Source organism: Emydura macquarii, unplaced genomic scaffold (genome assembly GCF_026122565.2).
Source record: "Emydura macquarii macquarii isolate MOO-44397 ecotype Brisbane River unplaced genomic scaffold, CSIRO-AGI_Emac_v2 contig_306, whole genome shotgun sequence".
NCBI classification, from domain to species: Eukaryota; Metazoa; Chordata; order Testudines; family Chelidae; genus Emydura; species Emydura macquarii.
In genome coordinates, this window is record NW_027130443.1 from 7,731,458 (window position 1) to 7,752,077 (window position 20,620).

A 20,620-nucleotide genomic window follows, 5' to 3' on the forward strand; every position below is an offset into this window, starting at 1 on the left:
GACTCCCCCCCCCCCCTCTGCTCCCCGGGGCCTCGCCGTTGCTCCACGTTCCATTCCTCCCCCCCCGCCCCGTCCTGCCCAGCTGAGAGGCGGCTGGGTTTGGGTTCTGCCCGTCAAACATCCCCTGGGCCGATTCACGGAGCGCGCGCCATGGGCTGACGTGGCCCGGAGATTTCCCTTCCCCCCCCCCCGTCTTGTTTCTCCCCGCGGAGGGGTGCTCCGCTCCCCCCCCCTCCCGCCGCAGAGAACACACGCAAGCCGGACACGCTCCTGGCTGGTGTCATCGGTACCCCCGGACACGCTGCTCCGTGCACCCACCTGCCAAACTTCTTATGCTGGGACCAACCCCCCCCCCCCCCCGCCCTTGGAAAATATTTCCGGCTGTGACGACCCCTCCCCCCAAAAAGTGATGAAACCTCCCGCCGTGCCGTGATAGCCTTACCGGCGTGCAGGGCCCCCACATGGGGCGGAAGGGTACACTTTATGGGGGCTTGGGGGGCCCAGCCCAGGCTGTAACCCCCATGGGTTACTTGTGTGTGTGGGAGGGGGCCCGTGTTACAAGTTTGTACTGGGCCTGAAAAAATGATGCTTGGGCCCTGCCGGCATGCACGGGGGTGACAGCTTGCAACCCCCCCGTCCCCCATAATAACCTTGCAACCCCTTGAGGCGTCACAACCCCCAGTTTGAGAACCCCTGGATCCTTCCTAGCCTCTATAGTCCACAATCCAGAGCTCTGCCAATAAGCCCTGTGCCTGCCATAGCAGCTGGGGTGGGTTGAGCTGGGACTGGGAGATAAGGAGCAGAATCATCCCTGCCTTTCCACACCCATTTCACAAGGCAGAGGAGCCAGGGACATGGAGGTTGTTAGTAACGTGAGTGTGGGATTTTTAACCACACGATTTCAGACCAGAGGCCCCGTCTGCACTGCATGGGTGACCTCCCTGGCACTTACTGGGTGTGTGACAGTTTGCCCAAGTGGCCTTCAATCTCCCGCTCCCCACACTTTGGTGTGGCCTTCTATGTCCTATCCTCCATGGAAGAGGCGGCTGCGCTGCGTTGGAAGCTTTTGGAGCAGGGACCCTCCTGACAGTTACATGTAATTGTAACAATATTTCATGTTTCAGTGCTTTTCAGCCATAGCTCTCCAAGTCTTTTACCATGGTATTATACCAGGCATGTGTCCTTAATTGCTGCAGCCGTGTCCATTTACTGTGTCTTTGGGTTCATTCAACATGAGGGCCCCTGGATTCTTCATCCCCCAAATTTAAAAATACAACGCCCCCAAGGTGGGCAGAAAAGACCACTCCCACTTGCACTGCTGTGTGCAGAATGCAGCAGACGGAGCTAGTGCTGCTCTTTCTTCAAAAACCTCTCTGGGCTGGGTTGTTACAGCAATGTTTGAAGAGAAGTTTCTCAAATGCCAAAAAAAAAAAAAAACCTTGATGGCTCTTGACATTTCTGAGCCAAACCCTACATTTTATTTACCAGCCAAGAAGCCGTTTTCTTGAAGGGGACTTGCCCACCTCCTTTCTCGTAGGCAACGGGCTGGCCTCCTTGCAGTAGAATTATCAAGCACTGCAGGGATCCCAGAGCCCAGGCTCTAGCCTGAGCCCACACAAGTCTGCACTACCATTTTATAGCCCCAGCCCGTCAGCTGACACGGGTCAGCTCGCACTGATTTATTGCTATGTAGACATACCCTACATTTGATCATTTGTAACTAGAGCTACTCCTTTGCCTTTAAATGTGAAGGCTGCTGGGATGGTTCACCACTTGGGACTTGGCTTCACTCCACCAGTGGCTCCAGTTTTGTCACTTGAGCAAGGGACCACACTGCAAAACATTTAGCTTCAGTGACTGGATGGACAGCAGGTAAGTTGCCCTCACACCCTGGAACTAGCAAGAGCATCAGCAGTCCTTGAGCTTTAACCCATGCTGATGAGCCACTTAGCTGGAGTTTAAGGCATCCTTAATTCGAGGTAGAGGTGAGCACAGAGGGCCATCATGTTAGAGAGAACTCTGGTTTATAGATCACACCAACAGTGCCGTGAAAGTGAAAGATAAACCCAAGGAGAAGCTGGTAAATATCTGAGTGGGCTCATTACCCCCACCTATGGTTAGCAGTAGTTGCATCAGTAGAGATGGCAGGTGTACGAAGAACTATTGGACCAACTTCGGCTGGCAAGAGAATCACAAGCTTTCAAGCCATAGAGCTCTTCTTCAAGTCTGGGACAGTTCCTCCCAACACCAGAGCAATCATAGGTCAAAAAGAAGGGGTTACTGGGTTAATTGTTGTAATAAGCCATAAATTCTAGCATCTCTGTTCAGTCAATGATTTTTAGGGTCTACCAGAGTAATCAATTTAAGTTCTCAGGCTTGTTTTTCAAAAACATTGTGCAGGCTGCTAGATGGAGGAGGACTGAGCTTTGTGAAGTGTTCCCCCACAGGTCAGAGGGTGTTTTGGTCTTTTTATCATGTTTCTGAGGAAGTTCATTCAAGAACATAGGAACTGTCTGGTTCCACCCACCAAAGTGTTATTGGGGCATTTAGTACATGGGGATGAGATATACCATGTTATGAGAGGCATGTGTAGGATCCATGGGTCTTGAGTGTTTATCATTGTAGCAATGGAGAGGGCTGCAGATTTTGCCTGTTCTTCTTGCAGGGTGTAGTGCTGCTTTGAGTTGGTGTCCTGCTCTGGAGCTAGCTTGCATCTGAGGAGGTTGGTGCAGGGGGAGGGTTGAAGGCCAGAAGTGGAGGGGTCAGGAAGGATTTCTTTCAGGATGTTTACAGACCACTTCTATGTGCTTGCTACTTTTGCTAAACAAGCTATTCTGCCTTGCATGTGGCTGTGACAGTGGGAGTACATTTCCCAGAAGAGCTGTGGCTCAAAAGCGTGTCTCCTCAGAAGTTGGTCTAACAATGTATTACCTCACTCACTGTGCCTCTTTTATATCCTGAGACTGACCTTCCTACAACTCCATTCCCGCACACAATTCTGGGCGCTTATTACATCAGTTTTACCCCTCTTCCAGTCAGCAAACTTTACTAAGGCCCTCGCTATTAGAGAAGTTGCTGTAGTTTCAATTTTAAATTTCCTAGAGGAGGCCTAAACCCTCTAGGTCAGAATTAAACAGCTATAAAATGCTGGCAGCCTAGGTTTGTATACAGCATGAAGGAAACACAACTCTTGACCTTAGCAGACACAAACCATTCACTTGTGCTTTGCTGGATCTTTCCTGAAAGCTATGAATTACAGTCCTGGTTGATTAGCTGTGCAAAGTGAGCTTATGAACTGTACAAGACTTTCCTGAGGAAAGTAGCAGGTAGAACAAGCTGGAGTGATGTTTTTGTACTTGAAGTTAATCTTTCACATTTAGTTTAGTCCTATAACTGCAGCTGGGTTTAGTCTTCAACTGCTTTCCTCTTGGGAGACCTGATAAAGATAGGCTCAGGATGATGCTCTAGTGCACTGGATTTCTCTCCCCCTTTCCTCCTGCAGAGGCTAGTCCCTTTTCCATAGCTCATTCACTACAAGGCCTTAGCTCAGCCTGGACATTAAGATGACATGATGGGGACACCTCTCCAGCAGGATTCAGGCTGGGATTGCTGTATTTGCCTTAGCCAACTTCAGCTTACTAGTGAAGTTGGGCTGGAGTCAAGCCACTGACTTAAGAGCTTGAAGGTTTCCTTGCTGGACGCTTAGTAGCCTGAAATGAAACTGAATAAGACCCCAGCTGAATACTCATCACCATTATCAAATTTATTATTCCAGTGGCACTAATACATTTGATGATGCTCATGATGACAATCACACTGCACAAGATCTTCCTGCCTTTGAGTTTCTGCCCAATGAGAAATCCCTCACCCATCCCCCTCCCCTGAAAAAACAAAAATAAAATAACTACATGCCATTAACCCAAGCAACCCTCTTACTACACTGTTTTGCTTGGTTTGCAATCTGTTGGGTGCTATGAGTTTCCCCCCTTTGGGAAGTTAGTTAGGTGCCCTCTTACCCCCACCCCCTTTGCTGAATCCCTGCAGAGAGGAAAGCATCTTTCCTGTATGTCAAATAAATATAGGGAACCAGGCAACTTGAGTTGCATCAAGTGGAAATGTTTTTAAGTTACAATGGCACCAAGTGGGGCCCCAATGAGTCATGTGCAACACAGAAACCTATAAGGCTGAATATCCATGTGTTTTCAGAAAGTCTCAAATCGCTATGAAACTGATTAAGTATAATGCAAAGATGGTCACTGCAGTCTACAATTTGTCTGCTGCATTGATGTTATGCTAGTTAGTTTATTCAGAGTCCAACGACAGTGATTTTAAACTGGTGTTGGGGGGGTAGCTTTTACAATTTGTCGAGGAAGTTGTCCAGTGCTGGGATGCCTTCCTTCAGCCCTTTGCGTTTGCGGGTCTCAGCAACAACCTGGCAAGGACGGGTAGTGTTGTCAAAGGGGTCCCCGGGCAAGATCTGCCAGTGGTCGAACACGCACTGGGGGAAGGCCTGACCACCGGTGTTGGACCTCAAGTCAGCTGTAAAACCTACAGAGGAAAGAGTACAGTGGGATACGAGTTTAGACAGAAGCATAAGTTCAATGATCAGGTTCTGGGATGAATACCCTTGTGCTCCTAGTGGGCTCTGATGGCAGTTAACTAGGACATTAACTATCAGTGATCAAAAGCAAGCCAGATAGTTTCCAAGAGAAAATTTGAGCTTGCAGGGTACCCAAGCCCCAAGAAACCAATGTTATGTTCCAATGACTTTAGGGAGGAGAGACTCAAGGGGGAGGGGGAAGAGGGTAAGGAAGAATGTGAGTACTAGGACAATGCACCATGACCCTGTGATGGAAGTAATCAGAGGGAGGATACATCTAATATTCTAGGGGTCAGGGTATGCTATGTGAAGTTCTAGCTCTCACACTAGGCTTGTAGAAGGAATCAGATAACCAAGACCAAGAATGCAAAGGCCACTTACCAAAAGACTCATTGACAGGTAGGTAGGCCTTAACAACGAACATGGGAGTGCCAGCCACCTGGGACTCCTCGAAGACATGGCCACGCTTCCTGTTCAGCACTCCATAAATACCACCAACTACTTGCTCTGGACACTGGTACACAGAAAATTTGGATTACAGACATTGCTTTCATTTTAGCTTAAAAATATCAATCCTACAACTAAGAACTGTTTGCGGCTCAAATGGCTTAGCTTTAGATTTAACATTTGCAGCTAAGTGTAAGTACCTGGATCTCTACAAGATAGATGGGCTCCATGAGTCTTGGCTGAGCAGTGAGCACACAGGCATACAGGCATCTCCTGGCAGTAGGGATGATCTGCCCACCACCACGGTGGATGGCATCAGCGTGCAGGGTCACATCATGCACATCAAAGCGGACTCCACGCATGTTCTCCTCACACAGAGCTCCCTGTAAGACAGCAAAACCCAGATATCAGTGGCCAGATAAGAGATTCTTCTTTGAAGTGCCAGTCCCCTCACCATGTACAATTTTGTAGATGTGTCCCGAAGGGGAGGGCAGTGCCAGCCAAGTCCTGAGAGCTTTGCAAAAAAAATCAGTTCTTTAAACAGCAGCATGCAAGGTGACAAGTCTATTAACAGCAACTTGCTGGAAACAGATGCCACCCTGTTTGGAGTGTCATACTGATGAGACATTTACCCACGGAACATCCTATATCCAGATGCCAAGGAACGGCACTGGCCAGTGTTACTACGGACCTGGCATACCAGAATCCTTGTCAAAGGGAAAGTCTCCCCCATTTTATGGGATGACATTAAAGGCAATTTTAGCAGCTGCACCAACATATGCCAGTCAGCCAATGCTAGCTTCAGCTTAAGTGAAACATGCCTGTAGGAGGATTGCAGTAACTGCCATGCTAGTGAAAAGGAGAAGGAGAGGACAACAAATTCCTGTCTTTATGGATCAATAGTTTATTGCACTTACCTCCTTAGTAGCCCACTGGAAGCCAGCCACAACACTATCCTTGATTTCATTCAGGTACTGCACTCCCTTGGTGATATCAGTCAGGATGTTGGGGCCAGTACCATCTGGACCAAAGCACCAGATTTTACGTGCTTCAGTGACATCCCACTCGTACTTCTCAGCTAGGTAGCGCGCACGCTGCTTCAGCTCCTGACGGGAGGAGACATCACCCTTGTCGATATCCTCAGCCAATCCATCTGGAAAGGGTCGGGCCTTCATGTACAGCCTGTTGTGCTTGTTGGGGGACTTGGAAAGGCACAGCACGTTTGATTCCTCACTGACTGTCTCACGGTAAGACACCACAGGGTCAGATTTCTGCAGACAGACATCACCAGTTAGTTTGAGGATTTGGAAAAAGTAAAGCAATTTAGTCACTTAGCTGAACTGTGAAGCCTATTATACCTGTGAGCCTTATAAAAGGACTTTGAAGTGTAAAACTGTGGGCTGGATACAGTTTAATAGGACATTCCAATCAGCATTGTGAAAATGCCAGAAACAAGGCAACTGCTACTACTTTGAACTGTTTGCTGCACTAGACATCAGTTACTCTTCATCGGAGGCTCATTCTGTACATAAAGCACTTAAGGTATAAATGGGGGTGATTGCTAACGAAAGTAGAATTAGGAGTCAATGGTACAGTTTGTTTAGAATCTGACTCTCAGCCCTGTGGGCAGTCCACTAATCACAGCTCCTCTATATTGAGGAGACAGGGTATTCTGCACCCTGCCGCCACCTCATGAATTTGCTACATACAGAGCTAGCTACTTTGCTTCCCACTGTGAAGAGATCTTCAGCAGTTGTATCTGTTCCCAGCAACCCAGGAGCTTACAGGTTGACTAGATCTGCAACTAATTTAATCCACTCAGCCTTCAATTGAGTTCTTCTAGGCTTTGTCTAAGAGGGAAGGCATGTGGCAGATTTACCTTAATTGGAATGCATGCATGGTCCTCTTCCAGATCCTTCAGGCAGATCTCCAAATGCAGCTCTCCTGCACCAGCAATGATGTGCTCTCCAGACTCTTCAATGATGCACTAAAAAAGAAAGACTAGACTAGTCATGCAACAAGGGGCAGAGGAACGACTCCTTACTAGGAGTCCATTAAAGCATCTTTGTGTACTGGCCTATACTGTTAGCTAATGATCAAGACATCTCAAGTAATCTTTACACACACATCACAAGTGTGTTATTTACAGCTTGCATTGAAATTGATTGGGAGTGGCCCAGTAAAGTTAAAGTCCTTTCATTGAGGAAATTTGCCAGGGTAAATAGTTTTCTGCCTCTGACCAGAGAAGCAGAGATGCTGTGCTTCTCAAGGCTGCCCAGTGGCTTTCAAGTCCCTTCCTCTTCTGACTGGAAGAGAAGTCACCATGAGGTGCACTGCACTGGTTAAGTTATAGGAGATCAAGGTGTTCTCCATGTTCTGTAAACATATGGAGGCTATATGTACAACTAAATTTTGCCACCAGAGGCTACAAGCCATGTGCTTTGTTCTAGCAGATGACTTTCATCAGCCCTTCAATGTGCAGTGTCCCCTCAATATGTATACAGGGACAGCAAGAAGCGTTAGCTAAATCACGCTGTTGAGGATCTTGAATAAGCTCTAAAGTAATAACCTGTGTGAACAGGAGCTGCCTCAACTAAGATTAGCCAATGATCTTGCCAATGGTCTCCAGATGAATCTTTATGGGGTGGGGCATTCAGAGAGAATTTCACTCTAGTCAGATCCAGTTGAGCCCAAACCAGGAGTCAGTAAGTGGACCACAGGCCAAATCTGGACTGCAAGAGGCTTTAGAACAGACCATGAATGTCTCTCTTCTCCAGGAGTCTCACCCTTGACAAAAACATTGATGACCCCTCCTAACCTGCACCACATTCATGGCATGCTATACATTTCATCCAAAGGGAAGACCTTCCCTTCAATGAGTTCTGGAAGCTCTTGCCATTATTCCCCAAATATTATAGCTTGGGGAGATGAGAAAACATTGTTCCTCTAGGGGACTGGGCTGCATCATTAACCATGTGATTTGTGGAAAATACTCAGACATCCTAGATCTCCAGACAACTACTATTGAAGAGAGAGTTTCCTCAGAGGACCCTTACCTGCACCATAGGATCAGACTTGGCCAAACGCTTCAGTCCTTCCACAAGCTTGGGCAGGTCAGCTGGATTCTTTGCCTCAACAGCCACACGCACCACAGGGCTGACACTGAACTTCATCACTCTCATGTTGTGAGCATGCTCAAAGGTGGTGATTGTTCCAGTCTTGACCAGGAACTGGTCAACACCAACCAGACCAACGATGTTACCACAAGGCACGTCCTCAATGGGTTCAACGTAGCGGCCCATCATAAGAATGGTCCTGTTTAAGGAAGACTTGAGTCAAGCTCCATGGTTCCCCAGACAGGATTTTTGTGGTGGGAAGGGGAATGGCTCCCAGGCTCATGGTGACAAGTTTGCATAGGAAGGCTAGATGCCTTGCCTCTTGGCTGTGTAGGAAGCGAGGGGGTAGAAAAGTCACTGAGGACACATTCAGGAAACTACTAGATTATAGCTCTAAGTGCTGAGCCTGTGGAATGGAGGGAGTAAATCTGGAACCTACTGCATAAACAAAAAACTGCATAAACAAAATACTACATTAAATCTAATCTCTTAACATGGGATTAATCTACAGCTGCAACTCAGCCATGCCTGTACTGACCTTTGGATTGGCTTAAGGTACAGATCTTCCTTCTTGCCAGGAGTGTAGTTTGGTCCCATGATTCTGACTTTCAAGCCAGTAGAGACGAGACCAGAGAAGACACGTCCAAAAGCATAGAAACGACCTTTGTCTGAGGTTGGCACCATTTTAGAGATGTACATCATCAGGGGCCCTTTGGGGTCACAGTTCTTAATACCTGGAGAGGGGGAAAAAAAAAAAGTGAGTGCTGAATTTTGGTCCTTTCTTCTACAACTAGTACTCTCTGCTTTGGAGGAAGACAATCAGCACTTCCGATGGAATGCAGCCCTTGTGACAGTGGCCTGCTGGCTACCATCCAGGTAAGTTGACTACCCCAACTGGGAAGAAAAAGCCATGTGCCAAGAGATCATTGTAATTAACAGACTGAGCTTTTACTATACACTCTGGCTACTATCCAGGTACTTGGCTAGCCCAGCTATCCACAGCAAAGCTGCTAACTAATAAGCTTGTCTGATCCACATGGAAAAGGCTGCAGGTGCAGGAATTACGACTTCAGCCCAGCTGTATACTTGTTGAGATGCAAACAAGTAGCTCTGGGCATTTTAGAGCCTTAATGCACTTATGCTCCTGCACACAACGACAAGAGCTTCATACCCATGGCAGCCTCGTCGTCAGGGGGGCCCTCGTACAGCAGCTCGCATCTGTATTTCTGAGCTGTGACAGGGGAAGGCAGGTGGATGGTGATCATCTGCAGCAGAGCTTCTCCAGCAGGCAGCCAGCGCCTCATCACAGCCTGGGAAAGCAGATCAGAGGCATGAGGCTCAGGCAAACCTGTCTCTGCTCATGCTACCCACCGTGCTCCCTCCCCCATTCATTTCTCATCCAAGTTAAAACAGACTTGGATATCTTCCAGGAGACCACAGATGAAAGACTAGCTTAGCATCCCATTCCGATGCAGACTAAGCTAGCTGCAAGTCTCTTTCCAAGGCAATGCTGGTCAGTTCTTACCTTCAGTAGGGGTTTGCCCTCCTTGTCTTTATCCTCACTGTCAAGTTTGATGTCTAGTTTCTCGATCAGTTTAGCAGTCTCCTCTTTCTTGAAGTTCATGATCGCATCGAAGACCTAGAGCAAGAGTTCCAAGTTGAGAATGCATTGTGAGACCCCGTTCACAGAGAAAGCTGCTCAAGCCCATTTGCCAGGGAGAGCCAGTAAGTGGCAGTTTAACTGCCTTAACAGCAACTCTGGTATTTGCCAATTAGCAGTTCAGCTGATTAGATACTGCTATCTAGACAAGACGTAGTGTAACTCCCAGCTTCCCTTACGGCACAGAATAGTCAGCTATGCTACTGTCAGATATTTAAAATTTCTTCAAACAATCAAGTCAGGTCAAAGTGAAGAAATTTTTCATCATCATACCACACACTAGATGTAACCAGACACAAAGAAGGTAAAGACCACTGCCAGTTAAGAGAAAACTGAGTACCACAGCATAGTTACCTTAAAGATGGGATCTAGGATCAACTGGCAGAAAGTCCTGGGCAATTTCTTTCCATCAGGGCTGGTACCAGATTTGCTGAACTTGCCAGAAGCAGGATCAAAATATCTAGGAAGGACGAAATTAGAGATATTGCTGTGCAGTTTCTTCATCTTGTTTTATTAGCCCCACTTATTCTGCTGGCCTTTCAAGATGGAGGGAAGGGTTATCAAGACCAAGCCCTGTTTTAAGAGGAGCTTCCCCCCCGTCGAGATTTGATGCACTTTCAGTCATTTGCTTCCAAAACAATTTGATATAGATCTGCCTGTATGGTGTATTCCTATCCCTATCTCCTACCGTTTGTCTGCTTCCATCTAGGATTGCAAACCCTTCATGGTAGAGACTCTTCTATTGTGTGAACTGCTTTACAAACAGGCCATCCACCCTACTCAGATTCATGCCTTTGGGCACTACCATACTGCTTCTTTACTCCCAAACCCATGAGTTCATGTCTTCCTCCATTCTGGAGATCTGCACAGCTGTGTTATACAGGTATTTCCCCCAGCCCCACCTCTGTGCCCCAACACCAGTTATGGGGTTACTGCTCCAGCTAGCTGTTTCAGGGTACAGTTCAGGTAGGGCAAGATCAAGCTCAGAACTCAGCAGCATTAGTACAGCTATAAGCTCAGGTCACTTACCTGTCACCCCACAGCTTCTTCATCATGTCCTCTACCTTCTTGGCACGCTCGGTAGCACTCAGTTGCCCGTCACCCTTTGCAGCAAACTTTGCAACATACATCTCAGCAAACTGTTTCAGGGTGAAAGCCCAGCCGTGCAGGCCAGAACCAAAGCCAACAGTACCTAGCACTGGATCAATCTGAGAGAGGTCAGAAGAGTGGTGTCAATGTGACGTTTGTATGGACATCAGCCCCTAACTGTGGCAGCCTCATGATAAGCAAATCTTGCCTTCCACAGGGCTGCAGCAGTTGAAGCTCATGTGTTAGTTTAGCTTCACATAGATTATTCTATTTCAGGAGGGTTTGCCATTGAGGCAAGGAGCTATTTGAGCTCTGCCTCAAAACTACAATATAAGACCCAGGAGCCCAACTTAGTTCATGACTCACAATTTCAGCTTTAGCAGTGAGAATTGGACAGCAAAAAACAAACAAACCAAGGCGTTAACTGAATTTCTTCAGGCCTTCAACAGCTACCTGCATTGATTAGTGATCCAGAGATGTTGTCTGACTAGGTCGATGCCTATGCTGAATGATTTGATTAGGGTACCCCTTCCCTTACTATGGATGAATAGCAGGCATACCAACTCCACTACGTGCTTCAGAGTATGGTTGTGTTAACCATAAGGACAGTGAAGTGCTTTGGGTGCAAGGGCTAGACTTAAACAAAAGCTACAGGCTATTAACTCACTGAAAGGCCTCGTGACCAACTGCTGAGAATACTTGGGACCCAGACTAGAAAGAGGTCTTGGCAAACAGATGAAAAATGTGATATATGAATGTACGCTGGTCCATTCGAAGGAGATGCAATTCCTATCATTGTCTATGAACCCATGGTATCACCCTCCAAAGCACAGTTGAATAGCTTGAGTGCCTAGAAGAACATTCTATTTGAAGGTGGAGAGTCTTCCTATACCAGCATAAGAAGTGCAAGGTATAAGACCTGATCCAGTGGAAGAGGCTGGCTGGTTACAGCCTCAGTTTGATCAGGAATTGGAGGGATTATTTGAGACTAAGTAGGTCAGAATACTATTAAATTTGTAATTCAGTGCAACCAAAGTGAAGCATTACATCCTCATAAGTCAACTGTAGATTTCATCAACTACTCATACAATATTATGTCTTCTGTGTCAATGAAGTCAGTTTACAATGGAAGTAACCACTAGAGGAATACAAGACACTGCTCACTCCTTGCTCCGAAGAGCAAGGGGGAGCACTACTAATCGGTCATTACACCTTTCAAAACACCACAGGGCAAGCTTTGAACAGCTGCTCACAGTGAGTGCATTCCCCTGACTGCTCTCCTTACCATGATGTTTCCCATGGGGCCACTCTCTCCTTCCCCATAGGTGGAAATGATGACATTCACATTCTCCACAATACGCTGGAAGGTCTGGTACAGCTCTTCTGGCTCCAACTGCAGCTCCAGCAGTGCTCTGTCCATCTTATTCATCATCAGGACAGGCTTGATCCTCTCAGCAATGGCCTGTCGCAGCACAGTTTCTGTCTGTACACACACACCTGGAAAGGCAAAGGCAGAATCTCGGTGATTACTGCTGCAGGACTAGAATGCTGTTTCTATACAATATGCACCTAAACGTGGTTAGTAGCTCTCACCAGAAACACAGTCTACTACCACCAGGGCACCATCAGTGACACGGAGAGCAGCTGTGACCTCAGAAGAGAAGTCTACATGTCCAGGAGAGTCAATCAAGTTGATCAGGAAACCAGAACCATCCTTGCTCTGCTTGATAAAAGCCAAGTCATTTTCAGACAGCTCGTAGAACAAGGAGATCGCTCTGAAAAATAAAGATTCATAATGCTAGAAAGGTTCACTTTACTACTACAACTATCCACTCAGTTGTCCTAGTTAGTGTGTTCCGCACTGGTAGAAGCTGCATGCCTCCCCAGAAGTGGCTACACCTATCCCTCTGTGTGTGTGGGTGGGGCAGCGCATTATGAGAACGCTATGGGAATACTCAGATGTTTAATGCATTGTTTTTGGCAATGCAATACAGCTATGAGCTGGATGTGCTCTTAAGCATACCCCCAGATAAAAGTTGTTGCTAGAGAACATTAAAGTTGCTGGCTAAAGAAATGCATTAAACAAACCAGCTCTAGGGACACTTATGTTAAAACACAGATGTTAACAGGGAAGGCTTTAACTCATGATTGCATAAAAGTTGTAATTTACTGTTTTGACTACCAAGATAGAGAAGTTAACTGATGTACCATGTACAAGCCAATATTTAATACTCCTACCGCATTCAGGCAACACACAATGTCCTGTGCAACAGGGAAGTCTGTAGCAACCACAGCATTTTATTAAGAAGTTTCTTCTTCTTACAGCTTAGTACCAGAAACAGGACTAGAACCCAGGAGTGCCTGGGTCCCAGTCCAATGATCAGACCATGACTCAAGCCAGAGAAGCAACTGAACATCAGGATGCTTGAAGGGAAGGCACTTACGTTGATTTGATAGTGATGCATCTTTCCTGCTCATCTTTTCTCGTGTCAGTGAAACGAGTCTCACCAGCACGGGCAGAGGCAATGATACCAGCTTTGCACACCAGGGAGTCAGTCAAGGTGGATTTGCCATGATCCACATGGGCAATCACAGACATGTTTCGGATATTGGCCTTTTTGTCCATAATGGACCGAATCTGGTCTACTGTGAAGTTCACCTTGAAGAGAAGGTTACATGATGAGAGGCAAGTTCTTCTAGGAATCCAAACTTGGCAGTGCCAAGTTTGGTCTCTCTGAAATAGATTGCTTGGCAGACATTACAGGGCAACTCAGAAAAAGCAGTCCAGTGCATTCCCAGTCTAGCTGAACATCTCAACTAGTGGCTTGTACTACCTGCTTAGGGAGACAATTCCCCCAGCTGAAAAAGTCAAGAAATTCTCCTGTAACTCAATCTTCAGATCACCTCTGCTCACATTTCACTCTTACTCAGAGCCATACCACACAGAGCTATCCTGAGTTGCATATTTTGTGAATTATCGGGACACCTTCCATGTCAGTTCACTCTATCAGACTGAAGCACCCAAGCTGTGATTTTACTCCAGACTGCAGAGTTACATAAGAGTGCTACTACCTCACTGCAGGAAATAATCCCCCTCCCCCCGGCTGCAGTACCTCCCTTTGACCGGAGAGGAGAGACTAGAAACACATCCTGGCACTTGCCTTCCCCCACCCCGCCACATCATTCCTAGCTGCACAGCAGCTTCAAGGCTCCACCAACAAACCAAGCCCTTGCCAGAGAAGTGGGGCTGGGAGAGGCCGTGGATCAGCATAGAGCAACCTGTACAGCCCCTTGAAGTGCAAGGGCAAGCCGCAGACAGGCTCCCGCCTGCCACCAGTGCTCAACATGGAGCCTGTGTAAGGAGAGCAGCAGGCCCCAGAGCCTCCCACCCCGCCTCCCTAGTTCTTTGATGGCACATCCACACCCTGCGGGGGGGAGGGAGGGACCCACAGGGGGGTAAAGGTCTCCCTTCACTCAGCCTGGGCACACACCCCCACCCACAGGGAGAGGCTAGCAGACCCCGCTGAGCGACTGCCCCCCAGAGAAATGCGTACAGAGCCCCCTTGGGAGGGGCTTCCTCTAACAGGGGGACCACAGACCTGTATACCAGAGACCAGGCCAGAGACGGGGGCAGCAAGGACCTCAGCCCCCTCCCCCCCTTTAATCTGCTATTTCCCACTCCCTATTAGGGAGCACAGCCCTGGATGGCAGAACCCCCCCCCCCAATCCAGGAAGGGGAAGGGCCCCCCCAGCTCCTGGCTCCCCCTGGCAGTACGCAGGTGTGTGAGAGACACTACTTAGCTGTCTAGCCGCCACCCCCCCCCCCCCCCCCCCCACTTCCCAGGCCGCCCCACAACCGGCCCCCCCCTACTTCCCAGGCCGCTCCGTCAGTCGACGCCGGCCAGGGAGCGGCCATATCGAGCGGCCCGGCTGGGTAGCGGCCCTCCAAGTCCCCCCAATCCCATTCGGGGCGCGGATGGCTCACCATGGTTGCGGATGGCGGTGGATTCTCCGGGAGCGGAGGAAAGGTGGGGACCGGTAATGGCGACGGCTGCGGCCCTGTCTCGCTGGCAGGGACAGAGCGGGCGGAAGAGAAAGCTGACGTCAACGATCAGCGTTCTTATAGGCCGGAGCCGGCTAGGGGCGGGGAGAGCGGGCTGCTCAGGGCGCATGCGTTAGGGCCTCTCTCTCCCAGCCCCTTAGAGAGCTCTATGGTGCGAATGGCCTTTTAACTCTGTGTACAAGGAGGCGCAGGGGCATGCATGCTGTAAACTACGTGTGGTTGTACATAGCCGCAGGACTCAGGAGGCAGGACTGGGGAAGCCTAGCCCTCTCAAGTATCCTACAGGCCAAAGTCCTGGGGCTACTGCAAACAGGCCCCAAGCATAATTTTTTCAGGCTTAATATAAACTTGTGACATAAACTCCCTCATCCCATACATACAAATCTCATAAACCATGGAAATTATTTTCCTCATGGTAATGGGGGTTGCAGCCTGGGCTGGGCCCCCCAGGGCTTCTATGTCCAGGTAATGTGTACCCTTCCACCCGCATGTGAGGGCCCTGACTGCAAATGCTAAATTGGCAGAGACTGGAGCTGTTACCATTATGATTCAAAGCAATACCAGGAGGAATAACCAGCCCTGAGCCTCTCCACCTTCAACATTAAATTAAATTAAGAATAAATTGTGTGTGTGTGTGTGTCATAAAGTAACTAAGTAAAGATAAGTAAACAAAGATACATACAATAATTTAAGATCCCTAATGCCCTACTGAAATCAGTGGGATTCCAGGCAGGCATGAGGATCTGTCCACACACATCCGTTTCCAGGACATATCATATGATATGTGTAAAATACGTTAATAAAACCATCATAGAGTGAATGAAACTGCATTCTGCTTAAAACATTGATCAAGAATACACACTAGTCCTGGATGTCGGTATTTTTGTTTGCCACACCACAATTAAATGGGATTAAGCAAATGAATATAATCCTCTAAACACATAATGAAAACAAAATTCATTACAGATGTTATCTCTATAGACTCAGTTCCAGAAGGCACAAAAGCTTATACCTGCAGAAATTAAATTTGTTAGTCTTTAAAGTGCTACAGGACTCTCATTGTCTATATGACTCTCTTAACCATCGTGACTAGATGAGACTGTAGTAGTTTGGCTTCTTATACATCAGTAATTTTTGTTAAGACTCATATGATAAAATATAACCCAGGGTCAGATACAGCTCTGAGTTTTTTTTGCCATTTATTTAAACTGGAAGGAGAATTGGATCCTAAGGGAATCCCCCAGTATAGTTTTGTGAAAAAGAGTTATGACTAAGTTGTAGTGCTGAGTATGTATCTTGATTCCTACAAAGTACATAAATAAAAACAATATACTAAGGAATATACAGATTAAAACATCTGCTTTTGAAATCTTTGGGCAGTTCACTTTCTTTCATTAAAGGTGCAGGTAATTTCCCTTTCCCTAGAGAAAACTGAGATTATCTGCTCAGTTTCATCAAATTTACAGTGGTATCATTGACTTTGGTAGGATGATTCCTGAGTTACCTCAAGCATAAACCAGAACAGAATCAGGACCTCTGAATTAATTTGCAAATTGCAATACACACTTAGGTGATTCATAACATCTCCAGACTAGAGACTGTATACATTATTTCTTGCTTTGGCTCTGATCCTGCAATGAGCTCTGCATGGGTGGACTCCATGTGGAGCCCTGATTAAATCACTGGGTCCCTGCACAAGCATAGATGCAAGCCCTTGCTCATTGCAAGCTCTGATCCCTGGAGTTGAGGATGATCCCTTTCACGAGTTTTATTTTATATGGGTCCTTTGGTGACTCAGGAGTCGGATCCTTGAGCCACAGACTCGTTGGCTCTATAGTCTTGTTCTTAAAAACAAGATGCAAATAAGTGTGTTTAAAAAAAGCGCACATCATTTCTTGAAGCACTCATCTTTGGCTCACTGTGTTCACCTTTGGTCAGCTGGAAATCAAGGCCTGATCTTGCAATTCCCTGTGCAAGCAAGTAGTCCTACGTGAGCTGTCCTGTTGAAGCCTAAGGAAACAGCTACACGAGTGAAGGTTTTCAGGATTGGGCCCTAGCTTGGTCCCTTCTCTGTAAATCTAAGGCAGAGCCTTTAATTTATCACCCTAAACATACATCTAAGAGCTCATGAAAATATAGCACTGCCTATTGCTGGAGGTTGCTTTTATTTTGCAGACTGACTCTCAGAACCTTTTTCTCCTTGCAACGATTGCCCCTCATCGTGCCACTGCCAGAGCTTTCAATTGCAGCTGCTGCCAGATGTTACAATTAAACAGAAGCTGGAATAATTCAGCACTTTGTGTTTCTTCCTGACATTGACCCCCCTCCTCCCTTTTTTGGCCCCTGTATTTTGTTTCTTGTATCTTTACTGCTGCATTATCTCCATTATTTCTGAGTTTATAACCCAAAATATCAAAGGGGGGGGGGGGGGGCAAGGTCTCCCTGGCCTGCATTAAATATTGAAGGAGGGGGAAAGGGGTGGAGGGAAAGGGAAATGAAAACCTCTGCAGGGAGCCTGTGCTGCGCATGTACTGGCAGCAAGAGGAGGCGGCAGCAGCTACCCCTACAGGAAAGGAGGCTCTGCTGCAAGCCAAGAGCTCGCCAGGGGTGCCGCATGCCCCTGCTTTAGCTGGCTCATGTTTGCTGGCACGCCAAGAGAGGAGAGAGCTGGGCTGCTCTGCAGCGCTGCGTAAATCATGTGCTAAAGACAATTATTTTTAGAGCCTCCACTGAAACCCGGCTCCCTGGTGCCTGTATGCATTGCTCCATCCTGCTCATCCACTCTCGCAGGCTTCACCTTCCTGACGGATCTTCGTAAGCGGAGATCTCTGCCCGCGCACCAGCCATGAGGGAGGCTTTAAAACCGTCTCCTTGAAAGGCCCGCTGCAGAACTCCTCACGCTTCGGCAGAATGGTCACACGTTGCGGGTGGAGGAATGGGTGGGCCATATCTGTCCAGTTAGGCGCTTTCCATGGGCTCGTCGCTGGGGTATCTAAGCACCGATAAAATGAAACATAGCATCTAATGATCTCCATATCGCCATGGTTTTACCCAGCTCCCTTAAGTGGGGTGATCGGCCTTTTCTCCAGGAGAGCCAGTGCTGGCCTCTCTACTCCTTCCTATCATGGATTAGAGGGTTGTGCAAACAAATGCATCTGACACTGGGCCCTGAAGGATGCAAGCTCATCCTACTTCCTGGCAGGGCGGGCTCCTGGCCCTGTTCCCTCAGCAGAGGGGAGCGTAGTGCAGACTGCAACTGCTCTCCTGAATGAGAAAGACCCCTCCAGCACAGTGGCATAGTAACTAGGACTCCCCCAGTCCCCGGTTCATGGGCTTGGGAGGCAGCAACCAATGGAGACTGATCACAGACACCTTTAAAAGGCGGGCTCCCCTTAAAGTGCATTCACCACTGGCAGAGGGCCAGGCAGCAGGAGTTGCAGAGGGGAAGGCTCTCACACCAACAGGGGTGAAATGGCATGAAGGCACAGATTGTTGCTAGATGAGAGGAGGAGCTGAGAGAGGGGTAGAGCAAGACCAGACCGGGCCAGTGAAGTCAGCTGGATCAAGTCAGGATCCTAAATCGAGCAGGGAGTGGAGTGCTTTGAGGGTGGGGCCAGTATCGTCTGGCACTGAGCTGAGTCCACCTGCTTGGCTGCATGGTATTTCTTTTGCCCTCAGGGATCACTAGAAGTATCCCAGGCCCCTTTAACAGACCCACAGCAACACTTCACAAAGCCCAGTTGTGTCAGGGATGGCTGGGGGATTCACACTCTCCTAAACCACAACCTTTCAGAAGTTGCGCCTTGCTCCGTAATGAACCCTTCTGCAATTAGCTTACTCTGGATGCTTTGTTTCCTGTTTCTTGAAAATGCATCTAAAAACCAAAGTATGACTCAGAAAATACACCCTTATCTACCTTTCTTAAGGCCGGGTCTATACTTACAGGTTAGGTCAACATAGCTATAGCACTCAGGGATGTGAAGAATTAAGACAACTTAACCCCCAGTGTAGACATGACTAGGCTGATGGTAGAATTCTTCCATTAACCTAGCTACCACCGCTTGGGGAGGCAGATTACCTACACAGACGGAAAACCTGTTCAGCTGATGGAGGTAGAGTCTACACTAAGCAACGTAGCACTGTAACTGTGCCACTGTAGCGCCCATAGCGTAGACATGGCCTAAATGTATTTGCCTTGCTCCATCTTATACTTTATTCTGGCCCATAAGCAGCTTTCTTCACAGGATCTCAGAGTGCTTCAAAAATATTAGGCCAGATTCTTCTCTCAGATATAAATCAGGAGTAACTTAAATGAAGGCAGTGTAGTTACAGCAGTGTCGAACTGGTGCGAGAGGAAAAACAGATATATTAATTCATGAAAATTCCCCAAACCCCTGTGCAGTAGAGAAGTCACCTTGTCTCAAGTTCACAGATGGGAAAACTGAGGCACTGAGTGATTAAGTAACTTGCCCGAGGTCACACAGTGGGTTAGTGGCAGGATAAATATAGGAGGCCAGACTCTCACTTTCTTCTTCTTTAGAGGATAGATATATTCCCTCCCTTTCATTTATTTTCAATCAGGATAAACAGCAATATGGGATAATAACTATATTACTATTTTTCTCATACTTCAATAAAACTACAATAATACAAGTTAGTGCACAACTAAGTCACTTTGTTTCATAACTGCCATGCCAGTCAGCTGTCTCCTGCTCAATTCCCCACACCTCCTCCCCCAGCTTATTTAAGAATGATCACATACAGCTGTTGGCAGTGCAGATGGGTGAGAAAGAGCCAAATTCACTCCTAGTGGTACTCCAGTGGCTTCAGCGGTGTTACACCAGAGATCGCTTTGCACTATGGAATCTGTCTGGGGGTGTACTTTCTCCTTGTGACATGAGGAGCTATCAGCTGTTGGAGTTGCTACGGTAACTGTTTGCATTTTTAGCACAAACCCTGGATTTTGCCAGAATTTAAGTTGGGCACGATAAGCCTGACTAACACACTGGCCTGCCAGAGAAATTGTCTAATTGTCTTCTCTGAATATTTGTAACTGTTGTCAATGTGCAAAAGTCTCTTGGACATCTCTCTTCCCCAGCAGCACTAGTTACATGCATTCCTTTTGCATGTTTGGGAACTTCTTCTCCTCTAGGTGTGTCTACAGTGCAGCGGGGAGATGTAATTCCCATCTTGGGTAGATGTGGGCCTGAGCTACGCTAAAACATTTGGCTGACCCAGCTATGTCGCTCAGGGGCATGAAAAAGTTGAGTGGCATAGTTAAGCTCACCTAATCTTCCATGTAGACAGTGCCAGGTCTTCAGAAAAATTCCTAGCTGCTACTACTCGGGGCGTTGGATTACCTAGGTTGATGGGAGAACCCCTCCTATTGGCATAGTTAGTGTCTACACTGAAGCACTCCAGTGGTGCTGCAGCTATGCTGCGGTAGCGTTTCAAGGTAGCGCCAAAAATAGCAGTGTGGCCGCGGCGGCACAGGCTAGCAGTACTAGCCACCCGAGTACAACCCCATCCAAGATCCTGGGTACAGGCTCAGGCAGCTAGTTTTGAAGTCAAGAGCAGTATTGTTTGCAAGAGAACCGAAGAACTGGGCTTGTATAGGCAAATCTCCTCCCCATTGCCCCGCTCTG

General features: G+C 47.6%; 1 protein-coding gene and 1 non-coding gene across 2 annotated transcripts; both read right to left on the reverse strand.

Moving 5' to 3' along the window:
• Positions 1–2,978: 2,978 nt before the first annotated feature.
• On the reverse strand, positions 2,979–14,998 carry EEF2 (eukaryotic translation elongation factor 2). The gene is made up of 15 exons (XM_067558136.1): positions 14,898–14,998; positions 13,357–13,571; positions 12,506–12,687; positions 12,198–12,409; positions 10,853–11,031; positions 10,178–10,283; positions 9,689–9,802; positions 9,335–9,473; positions 8,702–8,897; positions 8,104–8,362; positions 6,927–7,034; positions 5,965–6,318; positions 5,248–5,430; positions 4,982–5,114; positions 2,979–4,548 (listed from the first exon to the last, which is right to left on the reverse strand). Exons 1-15 carry the CDS (start codon positions 14,898–14,900, stop codon positions 4,355–4,357), a joined length of 2,577 nt encoding a protein of 858 aa, XP_067414237.1. The 5' UTR covers positions 14,901–14,998; the 3' UTR covers positions 2,979–4,354.
• LOC137162499 (small nucleolar RNA SNORD37) lies at positions 10,028–10,098 on the reverse strand. Its single transcript, XR_010922383.1, has one exon. It is a non-coding gene; the product is annotated as a small nucleolar RNA SNORD37 (small nucleolar RNA).
• Positions 14,999–20,620: the final 5,622 nt, after the last annotated feature.

Excerpts from the sequence above, each read along its gene's own strand:
- EEF2 (XM_067558136.1), bottom strand. Across the intron at positions 8,363-8,701 it reads TACCTTAAGCCAATCCAAAG|GACCATTCTTATGATGGGCC; the intron begins GTCAGTACAGGC and ends TTCCTTAAACAG. Across the intron at positions 6,319-6,926 it reads ATGCATGCATTCCAATTAAG|AAATCTGACCCTGTGGTGTC; the intron begins GTAAATCTGCCA and ends GTCTGTCTGCAG.